The following is a 16,813-nucleotide window of genomic DNA, read 5'->3' on the forward strand; positions in this document are numbered from 1 at the left end:
GCAATTAATTACACATGAGGAGATCTGTAAGCATGCATGCGAAATGCACGGCTAGCTCCTGCTCCTGCTCCTCGGTATCCTTATCCACATGCTCCTCCTGGATTCTGAGCACGGGAAGGCGGGAGGCCGCCCAAGGACGCTTTAGAATGCAGGCAGCGTAAAAGATTAGCCCGATTAGTTCAAAGGGTTCACGGAGAGCCCACTTGAGAATTCCACGGCGTAAACACATTTCCTTTTTGGTCCGGGGAGGATGGAGTCTCATGTCTAAATCCGCGATTTGCCATTGCCACATCGTTATATGAATATGGAATGACCGGCATCCGAGGGGTGGATTTGGCCTATTCAATGGGAAGACAATCGCAGTGTGCGTGTTTTTTATTTAATCGAATAAAAAAAACATGATAATTTTGAAAGTAAAAAGTCTTTCCTTCTGGATACTTTTACTTCAGGAAGGAGGCGTAGGAAGGTTGGGTTTTCTTCTTCTGCTCATTGTCTTTGTTCTGGTTGTTGTTCTGATTCTTGCTTTGGATGTTCTGGTTTTTGTTCTGATTCTTGCTTTGCATGTTGTTCTGGTTGTTCTGATTCTTGCTTTGGATGTTGTTCTGGTTGTTCTGATTCTTGCTTTGGATGTTGTTCTGATTCTTGCTTTGGATGTTGTTCTGGTTGTTGTTCTGATTCTTGCTTTGGTTGTTCTGACTCTTGCTTTGGATGTTGTTCTGGTTGTTGTTCTGATTCTTGCTTTGGATGTTATTCTGGTTGTTGTTCTGATTCTTGCTTTGGATGTTATTCTGGTTGTTGTTCTGATTCTTGCTTTGGATGTTATTCTGGTTGTTGTTCTGATTCTTGCTTTGGATGTTAATCTGGTTGTTGTTTTGATTTCTGCTTTGCATGTTCTGATTTCTGCTTTGGATGGTGTTCTGGTTGTTGTTCTGATTTTTGCTTTGGATGCTGTTCTGGGTGTTGTTCTGATTCTTGCTTTGGATGTTGTACTGGTTGTCCTGATTCTTGCTTTGGATGTTGTTCTGATTCTTGCTTTGGAAGTTGTTCTCGTTGTTCTCATTCTTGCTTTGGATGTTCTGGTTGTTGTTTTGACTCTTGCTTTGGATGTTGTTCTGGTTGTTGCTTTCTTTCTTGCTTTGGATGTTGTTCTGGTTGTTGTTCTGATTCTTGCTTTGGATGTTGTTCTGGTTGTTGCTTTCATTCTTGCTTTGGATGTTGTTCTGGTTGTTCTGATTCTTGCTTTCGATGTTGTTTTGACTCTTGCTTTGGATGTTGTTCTCGTTGTTGTTGTGGTTGCTGTTCTCATTCATACTTTGGATGTTGTTCTGGTTGTTGTTCTGATTCTTGCTTTGGATGTTATTTTGGTTGTTGTTCTCATTCTGGCTTTGGATGTTATTTTGGTTGTTCTCATTCTTGCTTTGGATGTTGTTCTCGTTGTTATTGTGGTTGCTGTTCTCATTCATGCTTTGGATGTTGTTCTCATTCTGGCTTTGGATGTTGTTCTGGTTGTTGTTCTCATTCTTTCTTTGGATGTTGTTCTGGTTGTTCTCATTCTTGCTTTGGATGTTGTTCTGGTTGTTGTTCTGATCATTGCTTTCGATGTTGCCCTGGTTGTTGTTCTCATTCTTGCTTTGGATGTTGATCTGGTTGTTGCTCTGATCCTTGCTTTGAATGTTGTCCTGGCTGTTGCTCTGATCCTTGCTTTGGATGTTGTTGTTGTTGTTGTTGGGTGCGCCATCATCTTGGACACGTGCTCCACTTTGGGGAACGGATCGTGGCGAGGAAATACCCAAGATGCGAATACTTTGCGTGTTGTCACGCGACATACCAACATTGTGTTCGAAAGTCTGTCGTGGATCGGGAGGTCTGTTTATTTGCTGTTGCATCTCGGCGCTCCCACTGCTCATGTTCACTCCTACAGGTCCGCCATATGGCGGAATCTTGTTCGTGTCCGGGTTGCTTCCACTCTGGTGATAGGTATTGACATTGCGTCGAGGACTCACAAGGTTAAGTGGTGACATGTTCATGGGCATACCCATGGAGCCAGGCTGCTCCATCCGACTTGGACTGAGCATCTGCAAAGGCAACGGAAGCAATCCGACTCCCATGCCCCTGCCCATGTGACTGACCTGGTTCATGTGGTTCATATTCGGAGCCATATTGCCGTTAAAGGACATTCCGTAGTGGGATGTATGAGTCTGGTGTGTCGGATGTGGCGGATGTGGCGAATGTGGCGAAGGTACCGGATGGGTCATATGTCCGTAAGGATTCTGGCTATGGGTGCCTTGATTCGGACTAGGACCGTATCCACGACCACGACCATGACCGTACCCGCTGCCACTGTTGACGTTCTGCATCATGGGCGGGCCGGCGCTGTGGCCGGTATTGCCACCCACCTCGAACAGGATCGGTCCCATGGGCTTCTCTTGCCGTATTGGATACATGTGTAGCGGGTGCGGTGGTGGTGTTGGTTGTGCCGGAGGAGGAGGTCTCATATAAATGCCACTGGGACCTGCCTGCTCCTTGCTGAATAAAGCTGCATTGTAGTCGGGATAGGGCCACTGCTGTTGGCTGTACATCGGATTGAACTGGTTACCACTATAGTGTTCCTGGGAAGTCGAAGGCTTCTTGGATTGAGTACCAGCCGGGCTTCCATTGTGATAGGGCCACTTCTGTTGGCTGTACATCGGATTGAACTGGTTACCCATATACTGTTCCTGGGAAGTCGAAGGCTTCTTGGTTTGAGTACCAGCCGGACCTCCATTGGGATTGGGCCACTGCTGTTGGTTGTACATCGGATTGAACTGGTTACCACTATAGTGTTCCTGGGAAGTCGAAGGCATCTTGGATTGAGTCCCAGGCGGGCCTCCATTGGGGTTGGGCCATTGCTGTTGGCTGTACTTTAGATTGAACTGGTTACCACCATGGTATTCGTGGGAAGTCGAAGGCATCTTGGATTGAGTTCCAGCCGGGCCTCCATTAGGATTTGGCCATTGCTGTTGGCTGTACTTCGGATTGAACTGGTTACCACTATAGTGTTCGTGGGAAGTCGAAGGCATCTTGGATTGAGAACCAGCCGGGCCTCCATTGCCATTGCAAGCCACGCCAACTTTTTTGGGCATTGGAGGTATTGGAGGCATTGGCGGCATCTGGGGCAAAGGTGGCAACAATTCCTGATCGGACTGATCGATAGGAAGACGATGGCCTGTGATATAAGTTGGAATCACATTGGGTGTCCCCTGGGAGCAGGACGGTGTGGTAGACCCCGACGTGATGTAGTTTACGAACTCTCCGAAGCGGTAAGGCCGCTGCTGGACCTTGCCGCCACTGTGCTTTGGATCAGGCACCTTCGCATTCTTGTTTTTATGCTCATCATCTTCGTCATCATCATCGTCGTCAGCGTCCACTTCGTCGATGTTGTCTTTGCATGGCTTATTATTCTTTACATGTTCCCGGTCCTCCATCTGGGCGAACTGGAGTAAGCCGGAGGTTTCGGTGCTCGACGAATCGGAGCTCGATGTAGAGGATTCCACCTGCATATTGGTTTTACCCATGTATTCACAGCTCGGTGGATCCACGTTCAGCCTCAGCTGCTCAAATTCCATAGGGTAGACAAATCTCACGCGGGGTTGGGTTAGATCAGAAGCCATCTTATCGCTGCCGCTTTGTGTGCTCGCATAGAGAGGGTTTCCTCCGTTGTTGTTGTTGTAGTTCGTATTGCTGAAGTTGTTAGAGTTCCCGTCACTATTGTCGCCGGTATAAGCACTACCGATGGGCCCATAACGACATTGATTCGGCAGGTTGCGCGGACTGTGGGGACCTTGGATGCGGTAGCCGCGGTATCCCCCATCTTGGAAGCGCACTGCTCCACCTAGCCTGTGCGGCTGTGGGCTATTCTTTGACGCCATCGGATTACCCGCCTGCATTCCCGGATGTGGATGTGGATGCGGATGGGAATGGGCATAGGTATGCGGATGGGGATGAAGATGAGGATGCGGATGTGGTGTTGGTGAATGGTGATGCGCTGGTGAATTCGGATGCGGAAAGGCCTTTGGATGCGGTGGCCGGGGCATGCGATGTTGCATGTTTATTGCTAGCGAGGTATAGAATGGAGGTATGCAGATTAAGTCAGCAGCCAGGGAATCGTTAGCTAAATCAAACTTACGCATAGGCCTACTCAAGAAGCCAAACGGCTGTTGTGTTGGTGGTCCGCTCTGTGAGGCTCCTGTCGGATACGGCGGCGGTATTCTCGGTCCACCGGGTCCTCCGCCTGGTGCCCTGTGCATTCGCGGAGCGTTAATAGGTGAGCCTGTATAGAATGCAGTCGCCGAGCAGGAGGGTGGCGGCGGCCCAGGTGTTGGCGGCGGCCCATGTGCTGGCGGTGCTGGAGGTGCTGGTGCTGGTACAGGTGCTGGTGGTGGCACAGGTGATGGCGTTGGCACACCCGCCGACGCCGATCTTTCCTGATTAAAGAACATGCAGATGCAAAGGTATTCCGTCTGAGTGGTGGCTTCCACATGCTTGGGCAATTTCTGGGGAGACCGCGGTGTTGGAGCCAATGCTACCTGAACTTGAAATGCACAACACTCACCTGGACGATGGCCAGATCCTCTGGCGTGAGACTGTTCGGATGGATGTCAAAGGGCCGATTGAGTCCAGTGAGGTTCGTCCAGGGACGCGGTGTATTCTATAGATGGGGTCACGATATCATTTAGCATGTTATTAGATTCCCAACCTTACCGCTGGCAAGAAGATACTCGGATGTAGCGGAGGTGTCTCCAAAATTGCGCTGGTGTATTCGGCCATCTGTAAGGTTGTCATGTATTTAAAGGGACCCTGGAGTAGGGGCAACATCAGGTCATTGGCTCGTATTAGAAGGTTTCGCAGCGTTGCCATGAACTCATCCCGTTTCACACCCATGTCGTCCAGCTGCCCGGCAAAGGACTCGAAGGACGGAAACTCGGGGGATATTTTTAACTTCGTTGGATCTTGGAGGAAATGGCGAGAATTGTTGGGCCTGGGTATCGACGCTCGTCCAGTAGCCTTCTGCGTGGCATTTTCTTCTGTTGGTGGCTGTGGTGGTGCTTGCTGTGGTGGTGATTGCTGTGGTGGTGATGGTTGTGGTGCTGGTGGTGATGGTGGCGTTGTTGGTTTTTTGTTTAAGTTGGCAATCCAGGATTCTCTTGCTTTCGATTGTGGAATATCTCGCCGGTTGGGGATTAGTTCAATCCGGTGTACTTCGGTCTTTGTTCCCGTATTGTTGTTGTTGATGCGCTTGCCGGTGGTAGGATCGACGAAGTAGTAGCTCCGAGGAATATCGCCCCCCCCTGGTCCGATGTATGGCCCCGTTCCGTTTGCGAGGCCAAACTCGAAGGAGTTTCTCGGCGCCGAATTGCGTGCTGAACTCGGTGGGGTCTCCTCTTCGTTTGACAGTATGGTTGATAGTCTGGTACCCATGGGATAAAACACAGGTGCGTCAGCGGACATTTTAACTTTGATGGGCCTGTCCTGTTTACTCGATGGCTTCTGGAGCAGGGAGTGTGCCTGGTTAGCTTGTTCATCAATGGGTTCCTTTGGGTGATTAGTTGGTAACTCTGTTGGCTGATCTTTTGGGGGACTTATATGTGAATCTGGTGGTGAATCTGGTTGAAGATCTAGTTGGAGTTCTGCTTGGAGATCTGGTTGGAGATTTGGTTGGAGATTTAGTTGGAGATCTGGTTGGAGATCTCGTTGTAATTCTAGTGGTTCATCTGCTGGTGGATCTGGTGGGATATCTGCTTGATTATTTGCTAGGGAATCTGCTGAGGAATCCGCTGGCGAATCTGCTGGCGAATCCGCTGGCGAATCTGCTGGCGAATCCGCTGGCGAATCCGCTGGCGAATCTGCTGGCGAATCCGCTGAAGAGTCCGCTGAAGGATCCGCTGATGAATCTGCTGGAGGATCCGCTGAAGGATCGGCTGGAGGATCTGCTGGTGAAGCCGCTGTTGGATCTGCTTGGGGATATGTTGGGAGATCTGCTGGGATATCAGCAGGTTGTTCTGTTGGGGGATCTGCTGGGAGTTGAGCTGGATGCTCAACTAAAGGTTCTGGTCGGGATTGTCGTAGTGGGTCTGCTTCTAGCACCGGTTCCACCTCCAATCCATGGTCACCCTCCTCACTCCTCCGTTCGATGAGCGGAAAACCATTGTGGATAAGGGCCAGGGCAGTGGAGGCCAAGGACATGCTGGATGTGTTGGACATTTCCGCATTCGGTATGGGGCTGACCAAGTCTGTGGAGCATAGCTCCTCGCCGGGCACTGCCGGTTCCGTCATGCTGGAAACTGGGCTGAGATCCGGGCAATCCTGGATAAAAGAAAGGTTTCATGATTCATAGTTCGTGTGATTTAATAAGGCTATGCTTACTCTAGTGCCTGGGCAAAGGATACATTATGGGTGATCGAGTTGCCTTACTGGCAGACGCGTAAGCTGCTGCTAAAGGACGTGCTTGGAATTGACAAGTAGTGGGGGTCTTTCGCGCAAGACAAAGCCTCTAAGACCCTCCGCAACTCTTGTCGCAGCCCCCACCGCTCTTCCTCTTTCGCGGAGATCCTGTCTGTTGTTGCTGCCGCTGCTGCTGTAAAAACATTTTTGCAATTATTTTAAATATTTTTCAACACGGCTTTGAAACGGCGACGTGCCGACGAGCTGGCGTTCGGGACGAAACCCTTTTGTTCTCGCATCTCGCGCCAAAATATTTTTCCGCATTTCATTTGGCGCATATTTTTTACTGCCTCGCCTTGGCGCGAAATTAGCGTGAAGCAAGGAGCACGGAGCACGGAGGACACAGCAAGGAGCAAGCGAAAGGATGGCGAAGATAAACTTTAAATAAAACATGGCACACAAAGGGCCAAAGGGGAGGGCCGGCAAGGATATTTGGCAGGCAGGAATCGGTCGGCGGGTGGCGGGTTGCGTGGCTCCCGAAGGAGAGACGTCGAACGGCGCGGCACAGACCGCAATTCAAATAAAATCCTTTAGGGCTTTTGACTTTTAACTCATCCGTTTAACGAGCGCTCATGTTCGTGAGGCAGCAAAATATGCAATCCCGTCCAGGGTGGGGGGATTTCCCGGCCAGGACAACAGCACCCTTGACACCTACACACACACACACACACACATATGCGAAGGCAGAGAGCCCGACACGTCCCACGGTCCACGTCCTTCGTCCTTCGTGCTTCGTACTTCTTGCCCCATGCAATTGCAAAACGGGAGCGAAACAAAACGCGAAACAAGCAAATCCAACTTAAGACCAGGAGGTATGCGACTTGCGAATACCCTCGAAAGAGCTGACTTTATAGACTTTGATTGGAATACAGAAATAAAGAGGAACAAACCAAGAAATTGCTACTTGTCAACAAAATATTATTGCAAAACGAGGTGGTTATGGATGATGATTTTTCTAACCTGCAGGGTGACCAGTGCGTCGCTGTGGCCGGTCATTTGGCGTTGAAAGCGATTTAAAATTTTTATGAGCCCTTTGGCCAGGCGTATCTGAATCTACGCTGCTGTGATTGCCTTTGTCACTATTCCCGTATTGCTGCGAAGCACACCACGATTCCGGCACAATAAGCCAAATCGATTGATGGCAATTTCTGAATTGAACAATTGCCACTCGACGGCGGATGGTGGGTGGCGGGGGCGTTGGCCGGATTTGGGCGTGGGGCACTTTCGAGGGCGCAAATCCTCGTGCTCGACTGAAGGACGCTTTCAGCGAAAGGATGCGCCAGGCGTCGAAAGCCTCACTTAACTATGCAATCAGTCCGTTGTCCTTCGCCTTCGCCTCCGCCTCCGCCACCGAAAGGTGGCTTCGCGGTATGCTACCCAGTGATGGCGACATTTATGAACTGGCAAATACACTTGTCACGGCCACGCCCCCTTTTCGAGCATGCCTCGTTTAATAAATTGAGCGTTTTACGCAATTTATGCGGCTGATTTGACATTAATGTGGCCCAAACAGACTCGCCCACACACACGCATAAATAACTGCGCACACATGTATGTTTATTTACATGTTGCCACCACCCCACAAAGCCACCCAAGCAAGCACACCACACACCGAGCACACCCCACACCCACGTCTACCACACCCGCTGGCGTCTTCATCTTCTTTTCAGCTTCTTTTTATTTATGACAACATCTGTGCCGGTTACTTTAACTTGCACCATTCGCGAGGGCGTTAACGTGCATGCCACACACACGTCATTAATCATTTTAACAGCCCGCAACTCCTTTAACTTCCACGTGTGCTTGTGGCTCGTCCCGTTCGTCCTGGTCGTCCTGCTCGTCCCGTTCGTTCCGTGCTTGTCTAGTTTCCGTTCCGCAAACTTGGGCCATTAAGCCCATTAAAGCCTGAGCCACTAAGCCGGGCTTCCATTAACCGATGGAACGTAACACACGGCTGCAGGACTCCGTATTGTGTACTTTTGGCCGTACTGCGATGCAGTAGCTCATTCGACAAACAAAATTGCATTATGCCAGCGAAAAGTTGGATTTCCGCTGGCTTAGTGGCAACAGATCTCACTGCCAATAAAAAATGGTGGTATACATTTGGAATCTTGTTTAGGCGGCAACCTTTATGAATGTTTTCGCACTGTATACGAGTTCAGAACAACTGATATTTATCTAATGGGGAAAACTATTCTTACGTCTATAAACTATTATTTCAAAGGATTTTGCTTCATTTTGACGAAAAATATTCATATACACGAAAGGTTGAAGCTGCAGAAGCTGTTCCCCTTCCAAAATCTAAGCCCGAATATTTTGTCAAGGCTCAGTTATCCTGGAATGCGTGAACACCCATCCCAGTTGCGAGTTCCCAGTTCCCAGTTCCTGGTAGTTAGTTTTGGTAACGCCTCCTCCCTCCCCAGCTGGGCCACAACAATTCCCAGTTGCCAGTCAAAGTCGAAGAGTTGAAAACCCTTAGACGCAGCAATATTTCACGTGTGCCAGCTAATAAATTAGAGGGAATGCGCATCAAAGGATAACTTTTGCGCTCCACTTAATGCCAGGACGACCCCATCCCGTCCGGGAAGCATTAAAATGGCAAAATAATCAGCTGTAAATATTTTATACAACGTGCAACTTTGACAAACGAAATTCCCGGCGGCGGGCGAAACTATGCGTGGCATGCTCGAGTTGCGTGCCACGTTAATCCCGGCATATCTCCTCATGGATACGGGCTCCACTGGCCATCGTGGTGAGATGGCCATGATGGTGACGGGGAGCGGCTTACGATAAGAAAGCAACAAATAGAAATGAACATCAATGGCTAATCAAAATAAATGCGATGAGGAATGGGGCCGCAAGGAGTGCTCGTGACAAATGTCGAGCTTAGCAGGCAGTGGGGAATGGTGCGGTGTGGATTGGGGATTCATCTGAATCTGGAGGCAGCAGCTTTGCACAAATCCCTGCTCGCTTTGGAGCAGGCCATAAATTCATTTTGGCTCGCTGCTCATGCAAATGTCCTGTCCAACTGTCCTAATGAGTGGCACGGTGTGGGGCGCCCGGCAAAAACAGCACACAATGAGTCCTTAAAGATTAATTAATCTTTTGGTGCCACATGCGGCTGCCGTCGAGGATAATGCGTGTGGCAAGTGGACGAGTGTGTGTGTGTATTTGTCGGCTGGCCATTGTCCGGCGTCCTTTCTGGTTACGGTTTTAAGCTAATGACACAAAACGCCAAAAAGGATGCGAACCGCAACCCCGAAGGGGTCAGAACAGGATCGTTCAGTGGTGGTGGATGGGTGGAATGGGTGGAACGGGTGTGGGGCTCCTGGTCGAGCTTATCTTTTGCTTTTGAAGAAATAATTAATGACCTCGTTTTTGCCACTGTGCCACACGGACCAGACACCACGGACAAGGGAGCTAGGCAGGCCATTAAAAATCGTTTATTTCGATTTGATTTAATCCAAAATAGATTGCCTGTCCTGAGGACCCAGTGCACACAGTGCCCAGTGTCCCTGCTCCCTTCCCTGCTGCATGGACAAACGGACGATGCGGCCAATTTATGCACTCAATTTGCAGTGGGCCGGGTGGAGATGGAGCAGCCAGCAGCCGCATAGCTGTGCGTTTATAAATTTCATTGGTTAATCCTTATTTTCGCATTAAGCGCGAGCACCACCGCAACCGCTATGCAAATGTTGCATTGTCCTGTTGCACCAACGCCATTCAGCACCCGCCGCCTGCCCAAACCCATGCACCCGTTGGCAATTAAACTAATCGCACGCAGGGCTTAAAACGCGATTTGTGGCGTCGATTGCCAATTGCGGCACGGCCCTTTTGGCCTTTTACCGATTTTGCGATTTGCCACAAAATTTATTTAACTGACAGGCGGCTGGATTTTGTCGCAAAACCCGATCCCAATCCAAATGTTTTCGTTTAGGGGGCAGTGGCCCCTTTTAGCGGTTTCTGCGGCACGGCGCCTAATGCAAATGTTTAGTTACGGTTACAGGCGGACAAATGGACAAATGGACAAACGGACAGGCCCTAAGGGCCAATGTGAGAATGTATTGGGAATATATATATATATGGTGTGTGTATGGTGTGACAATTGGTGTCTCGAGCTCTCACCTGGTTGTTCGACCAAATCTTGAATCTCAACAAACCACGAAAATTGCACAAGACAACAGCTTTTCTTTTCTCCCTTGTTTTTTTTTTACACAAAATATTTTAGATGTTTGCTCTAGCTCACTTGCAACAACTGAGCCACTTACTGAAAAGGTTCTAGGTCTAGGAACAAATTTTTCATGGCCATCCTGATCACCAAAAACTCCATAACGATCTAGTCGCCCTTGAAACTAACGTTAAAGGTTACTAAATTGGTTAGCTTGGAATCCGTCAGTAGGGCGTCAGCTGAATTGGGCACGTGGTCCTGAAGACGGATGATTGGGAAGGGGGGGTTCATCCAGGACATGCCACGTGACGCAATATCGCTGCGAGACACTGGGATCATCGGTTGCAGCTTGTGATGTCATTTTAAATGTTTTCGTTTCGGGGCAGTTGTCCGTTTTAGCGGTTTCTGCGGCACGGCGCCTAATGCCAATGCTTAGTTACTGACGGTTACTGACGGACAAACGGACAATCGGACAAACGGACATACGGCCACAAGGGCATCACCAATGTGGGAATGTAGTGGAATATATGGGATATATGGAATAGTGTTTGTCGAGCACTCACCTGGTTGTTCAACCAAATCTTGAATCTTAACGAACCACGAAAAATTGCACAAGACAAAAACTTTTCTTTTTATCCTTATTTTTTTGTATTTTTTTAAAAATATTTTAGTTGTTAACTCTAGCTCACTTGCAACACAACTGAGAAACTTACTGAAAATGTTCTGGTTCAAGGAACAAATTTTTCATGGCCATCTTGATCAGCAAAATCATAGGAGACTCCATAACGATCTTGTCGCCGATGAAACTAACTTGGTTAGCTTGAATGCCAAACCATGTGCGGCTAAGTAGCAGCGGACTACTCCGGTAGTCAATAGCCAAATCCCTCGATGGTCTTTAGCGGCTCGAAGGGAATCCGTCAAGTGGGCGTCAGTTTAATTGCGCACGTTGTCCTGAACGCGGCTGATGGGGCAGGGGGGTTTCATCCAGGACTTGCCACGTGACGCAATAACGCTGCGAGACACTGGGATCATCGGTTGCAGCTTGTGGCTAATAGCGGGCGAGGAATAGGTACAGCCGTTTTGATTTCTCGCAAATTTCATTAAGCTAGATAAATGGCCGGCGATTAACAAGCTGTCTGTTGTCCAAAGTCCTTTGCCCCACGTCCTTTGGTATTTATGCAAAAATTCGTTATGGCTGCCAGAGGAGCGGAAGCGGAAATCACACGCACTTTGGCTTTGATACCCTAACAAGAAGCTGCTTGAAAACTTAAGAAAGGTGTGCAAAATGTATTCATTTTAAATATATCTATATATACATATAAAACGCGATACATAAATGTCTCACATCGTTATATGTTTTGAAATCAAGTATGCTTTTCCAAAACTGAAACTAAAAAAAAAATTACATTATCACACATAGTGCAGATTTTAACATTTGCTTTGGTCTTTATATTACATGTTATTTTGTTGGTGTTTTATGTTATTTAAGAAAAGGTAGAGCATTCGCAGTCCGTTGACGCCCTGGAAGAAGTCTATTCCATTGTTGTGCTCGCTGTGACATGATAAATTGCTGGAAATTATTTCTCAACTGCTGCTGGCAACTTCCACCCCGCTCCATTTCCATTTCGGGGGATGCACGACTTTGCATATAGCTTTTTATATCGCGGCGATATCTGCGGTATCTGTGAAATGGCATACTTAAAAGTTAATTGTAGCCGAGCGCAAACTTTTGCCGCAGTCAGTTTCTTGTTCCTTTCCTGTTTTTTTTTTTTTTTTTTTTTTTTTTTGGTTTTGTGGCGGAGCAGGCGGTTCGGTGTTCCGACGAATTTGAAATTTATTCAAATTTGTAACAAACTGCGACATGTTGTAATTCTCTTAGCGATTGTTGTCCTTGTCGCCTGTGCTTATCGGATAGCCGAATTCAAGATTTGTGTTCGCTGTGCCGCGCTGTTTGTCTGCCAATTTTCGGTGACTTGAAGATTTATCGCAGCGAAAGTCAATGGAGACTGAAATGCGGAATCCCAAATGCGACATCTGTGGGCTCCTGGATGCTTGGATGCCGGGATGCCTGGATGCCTGGATGCGCAACTGCCTGGCTGCGTGGATTCCTGGCAAATTGGTCATTAAGTGACACGCAGACAGGCCACCCTGTGCTGTCCCCCCAAGGATCCTGCATCCTCGCGGCAGAGGTCCTTGCAGCCGGGGACATTTTAATTTGGTCTGTCAGCGGCAGACGGCCGACGAAAAACCGCAAAATGCAGGAGCAGTGAAACTGCAGCGCAGGCAGACAAAACTGATTTGCCAAATGGCGACACCTGACCTAAACCGACCCATTCTGGCCCATTTCGACCCATCCCGATCCTACCATTTGTGCGGTGGCTGTGACAGGACATGTTGTTGATTTCTAATTTCACGCTGCGCTGTGTGAAAATCAACACCGTCACATGGCGTTCGCATCCGCATCCGCATCCACATTCGCAGAAGGGTCAAAAGGGTGCTGCCCGCAGAAAAACGCAGCTAATGAAGCCTGTGCCAATCGGGACAGAAAGTGGAGTGGGGTGGGGTTCACCTGACCCACCTCATCCAGCGCACCCAACTAACCCCCAAAACCACTTAACCCCAAACATTGGACATCGAACGCAATTCGCAATCCGATATCCGCGTACGTATCCGCATCCACTTTCGCGTCTGGCCGCAATCAATCCGATCCCATCTGTCCTCGGCCTGCCGCAAACTACCGTTATGTGGCCAAACTAAGAGGCGGCCATGGGGGCGTGGCAGGCGGCGAAATTAGCGCGATTTCCGCCACAACTTCTTGGAGCCGAAACAAAGCCAAATAAAACAAGAGAGAATGCTATAGTCACTCGACTATATCCCCGACTATTTGATACCCATTACTCAGCTAGTGTGAATGCAAACGCGAAATTTGATCATTTTTCTGTGATACCGATAGATATTGGGTAATAAAATTATGAAAAAATATTTAAAAATTGTTCAAAAATGTGACATTCATACAGGCGGACTGACATGACTAGATCGACTCGGCTATTGATCCTGATCGAGAACATATATACTTTATATAGTCGGAAACGCTTCCTTATGTCTGTTACATACTTTTCAACGAATCTAGCATACCCTGTTACTCTACGAGTAATGGGTATAACAATGCAAATACAACGGAACAAAAGCGAAAAAGGGGGAACTTGGAATGAATGGAGCACCCTTTGAGCATGGATATCTTCAATGGGGTATACTATGCAAAAAGGACAACGTAATAATGGGGATATGAATGGGAGTGTAATGCTATTAATCAGATTGAGATTGCACCCACCCACTTGTTTTGGAAAATAACTTATATTTTAAAATACTAGTGAGGCTTCTATTTAAAATTGTATCTTTAGACAAAAGATTTAAGAAATATTCCGTTTTGAAAACAAACCTTTGCATATTTTTTAAGTATTTCTAATGACTTTTACTAATCTGTTCAGAGCATATTCTATTTTATATATGAAAAAAAAAAAAAAAACAAGGCTATTTGCTTATTGGTGTGAAAATCTTTTCCCTTTTCGGCTAAAAAAAAATAAACAAATCGGGATCTTCCACTGTGCAAATACATTCGCCTCATCATCGCTAACTTGGTTAAAACAATAATACACCCAACAAATGCAGGACAACAACAGTGGAGACGGAATAAGGATGCTACCAAGTTGGTAAATCACCGAAATCCGCATCTTTAGCATCTTAACGGCCAATTTAGCAGCAGCAGGGATGGAGGTGGCCGGGTGTGGTACGATTCGTTGGCCAGGCGGCGAGTGGGTGGGGAGGTGAGGAAGCCAGAAAAAGACAGCGGTAAAATTAGACAAAAGCAGCAAAGGCAATAATAAAAGATAATAAAACAAACGTTAAGTCTGTGCAAATGCCAAGGACTCCTCGACGGGGAGCATCCTGCCCGGAGGTGGTAGACCGATGGGGTGGGGTGGTGCTCCAAAAAGGCCTTGGAAACTTCTCGGAGCTACAGAGATGCGGAGCTGCTGAGCTGGCCGAGCTAAATAAAAACACTTTTGGGAACAATAGACGTCGCCAGAGATATGACACTCCTTGTGCCCCAAGCACCCAGAACTTTTCCCCTGAACGCAAACTTTTGCTCCTTCTGGGCGTTTGTCATTCTTTCGCCATTTAGCCAGCCCCTCGAGCTGTGGGTCTTCGTCTCCGCCTTCTCAGTCCTCCAACCTCCAACCGCTTCATTATCTGCTCATCCCAATCCCCAGCCCCACTCCCAGCTCCAACTCCAATCCAACCCACTCGAGATATCTTTCTGTTTAATTTCGCGTGCCGCAACGTGCAATTACACAAAGGATACAGAAGGATACACTAGGCAAAAGGTAGGAGGTCAGATGAGCAGGAATGGATGTACAGCAGGCTACAGGTAGGCCTCTCGGGAAAGTGGCTCACTGTCCTTCGGGTCGTGACAGAGGATGCCTTTGTGTGTTCAAGTACACAATGTGTTGGAGAAAAGTAAAGCAGGGGTTCTACAATATTTAAAAAACAGGTTATAAACGATAAAGCACCAGTAGGCATTTAATAGGTAAATTCTTGACAGGACTTTTCAAACACAAAAACAAAAAACAAAATTATAACTACTCTTAGTTTAATATATATTGGTAACAAAAATACAGTTTAAAAACAATGAAGCAGCCACAGACTTTCAGCCAAAGGCAAATTGTAGTACACCTGGCGCCATCTATGGTTCAACTGTTGACAATAAAAAGGTCAGTAGATACTTATCAAATCCAGACAACAAAACAAACTTATATATTTGTAACGAAATTCCAACTTATCATCAATAGAAGTTTCAAACGATGAAGCAGTCCCAAACTTTCAGCAAGCAAATTGGCGCCATCTATGGGTTAATTCTTGACAGGACAAGGTCAGAATTGACTTGAATCAGATGCCGAAAAAGGCAGAATTATATTTATGATATATAACACATAAATTTATATTCCAAATCTAATTGGTTTTAATTGAAAACCCATCCGTAGCTTTGTTGCAACGGATTTCTATTACCACTGGCGCCATCTGTATGTTAATTCTTAACAGGATACTCTTAGCCGGGACACAGACCAGGGCCAGGCCACAACTATACGATGCTCATGTTCCTATCGCTTCGCAAATCCAATGCCAGCTCCCTCATCAGCTTTGGTTGTCCAGATCTTTGCTGGATTTCCCACTCACTACTTCCTGCCGCTAACCAATTAAACATTTCGGGGTGGGGAAAACTCATTTCCTGTCGGCTTTCCGTTGAGGTTTTCCCGCATATGCGTTGTTATTCGCTCGTTTGTTTTTCCCATCAGGCCGCTTTTTGCCCCACCCCACCACTCGATCATTTAGCAATTTTCGTTTCGCATTTCCGCCGCCGGTGGAACGACTCGATTTGTTTCTCGGCCAACGGAAACGGGCCAAAAATCGCACAATCGACGGCACTATGGCCAAATTCAAATCGAAATCGAAGTCCAAATGCGCCAGCAAAGCGTATCAAATGCCATGTTGACCGCATTTGGACAGGTTGCCATTGCCATCGCCCGATGGCCAAGTGCCAAGTGCCCAGTGCCAAGTGCCCAGTGCCAGAAAGCCAAATAGCGAGAGACGTGCGCATTCCAAAGCTCCGTGCTCCGTGCTCCGTGCTCCTACTCTCCAGTCCCCAGATTGCCGATCGCCGATCCCCGCCAGCGTTACCCATTGCCATTCCCATTCCCATTCGACATTCTCCATTCTTCATTCAAGTGCCGCACTCGTGGCGCTATTTTTGATTCATTGAGCAATTGGCAATCACGTTCCCAAAAAAAAAAAAAAAACAAAAAACAAAAAACTAAACAGAAAATATGAAACAAAGTGAGGAGCAGCCATGGGCTATTAATTTCCGACACCGAATGGCTTTATGGGCACAATATCTGGCTTTCCCGGCTAATGCCCACTTCCTTCCGCTTTTGCCTTTTACGACTTATCCGCATCTCAAGTGCATCTCGAGCAGCTGCGACAATGCGCCCTGTGTTGCATGTTAAAAATACTCCAAACGAGCGTGGCATGTGCCGCAGCAGCTGGGAAACTGGGAAGCTGGGAAGCTGAAATCGGAACTCGAGGCGCCACAACGAGTTGCTGGTGAAAGCG

General features: G+C 47.7%; 1 protein-coding gene and 2 long non-coding RNA genes across 3 annotated transcripts, besides 1 other annotated feature; 1 reads left to right on the forward strand and 2 right to left on the reverse strand.

Moving 5' to 3' along the window:
* Positions 1-348: 348 nt before the first annotated feature.
* On the reverse strand, positions 349-11,328 carry CG15040 (uncharacterized protein). The gene is made up of 6 exons (NM_133083.3): positions 11,212-11,328; positions 6,403-6,613; positions 4,741-6,342; positions 4,592-4,687; positions 4,166-4,532; positions 349-4,093 (listed from the first exon to the last, which is right to left on the reverse strand). The coding sequence occupies exons 3-6, from the start codon at positions 6,310-6,312 to the stop codon at positions 441-443; spliced, it is 5,688 nt and encodes a 1,895-aa protein (NP_573311.1). The 5' UTR covers positions 6,313-6,342; positions 6,403-6,613; positions 11,212-11,328; the 3' UTR covers positions 349-440.
* Positions 11,329-13,488: 2,160 nt separating this feature from the next.
* Positions 13,489-13,811: a mobile genetic element.
* Positions 13,812-15,236: 1,425 nt separating this feature from the next.
* On the forward strand, positions 15,237-15,616 carry lncRNA:CR43289 (long non-coding RNA:CR43289). Its single transcript, NR_123946.1, has 2 exons — positions 15,237-15,417; positions 15,496-15,616. It is a non-coding gene; the product is annotated as a long non-coding RNA:CR43289 (long non-coding RNA).
* A 588-nt stretch (positions 15,617-16,204) lies between these two features.
* Positions 16,205-16,445, reverse strand: lncRNA:CR44705 (long non-coding RNA:CR44705). The gene has a single exon (NR_123947.1). It is a non-coding gene; the product is annotated as a long non-coding RNA:CR44705 (long non-coding RNA).
* Positions 16,446-16,813: the final 368 nt, after the last annotated feature.

This window comes from Drosophila melanogaster, chromosome X, assembly GCF_000001215.4.
Source record: "Drosophila melanogaster chromosome X".
Classification (NCBI taxonomy): Eukaryota; Metazoa; Arthropoda; class Insecta; order Diptera; family Drosophilidae; genus Drosophila; species Drosophila melanogaster.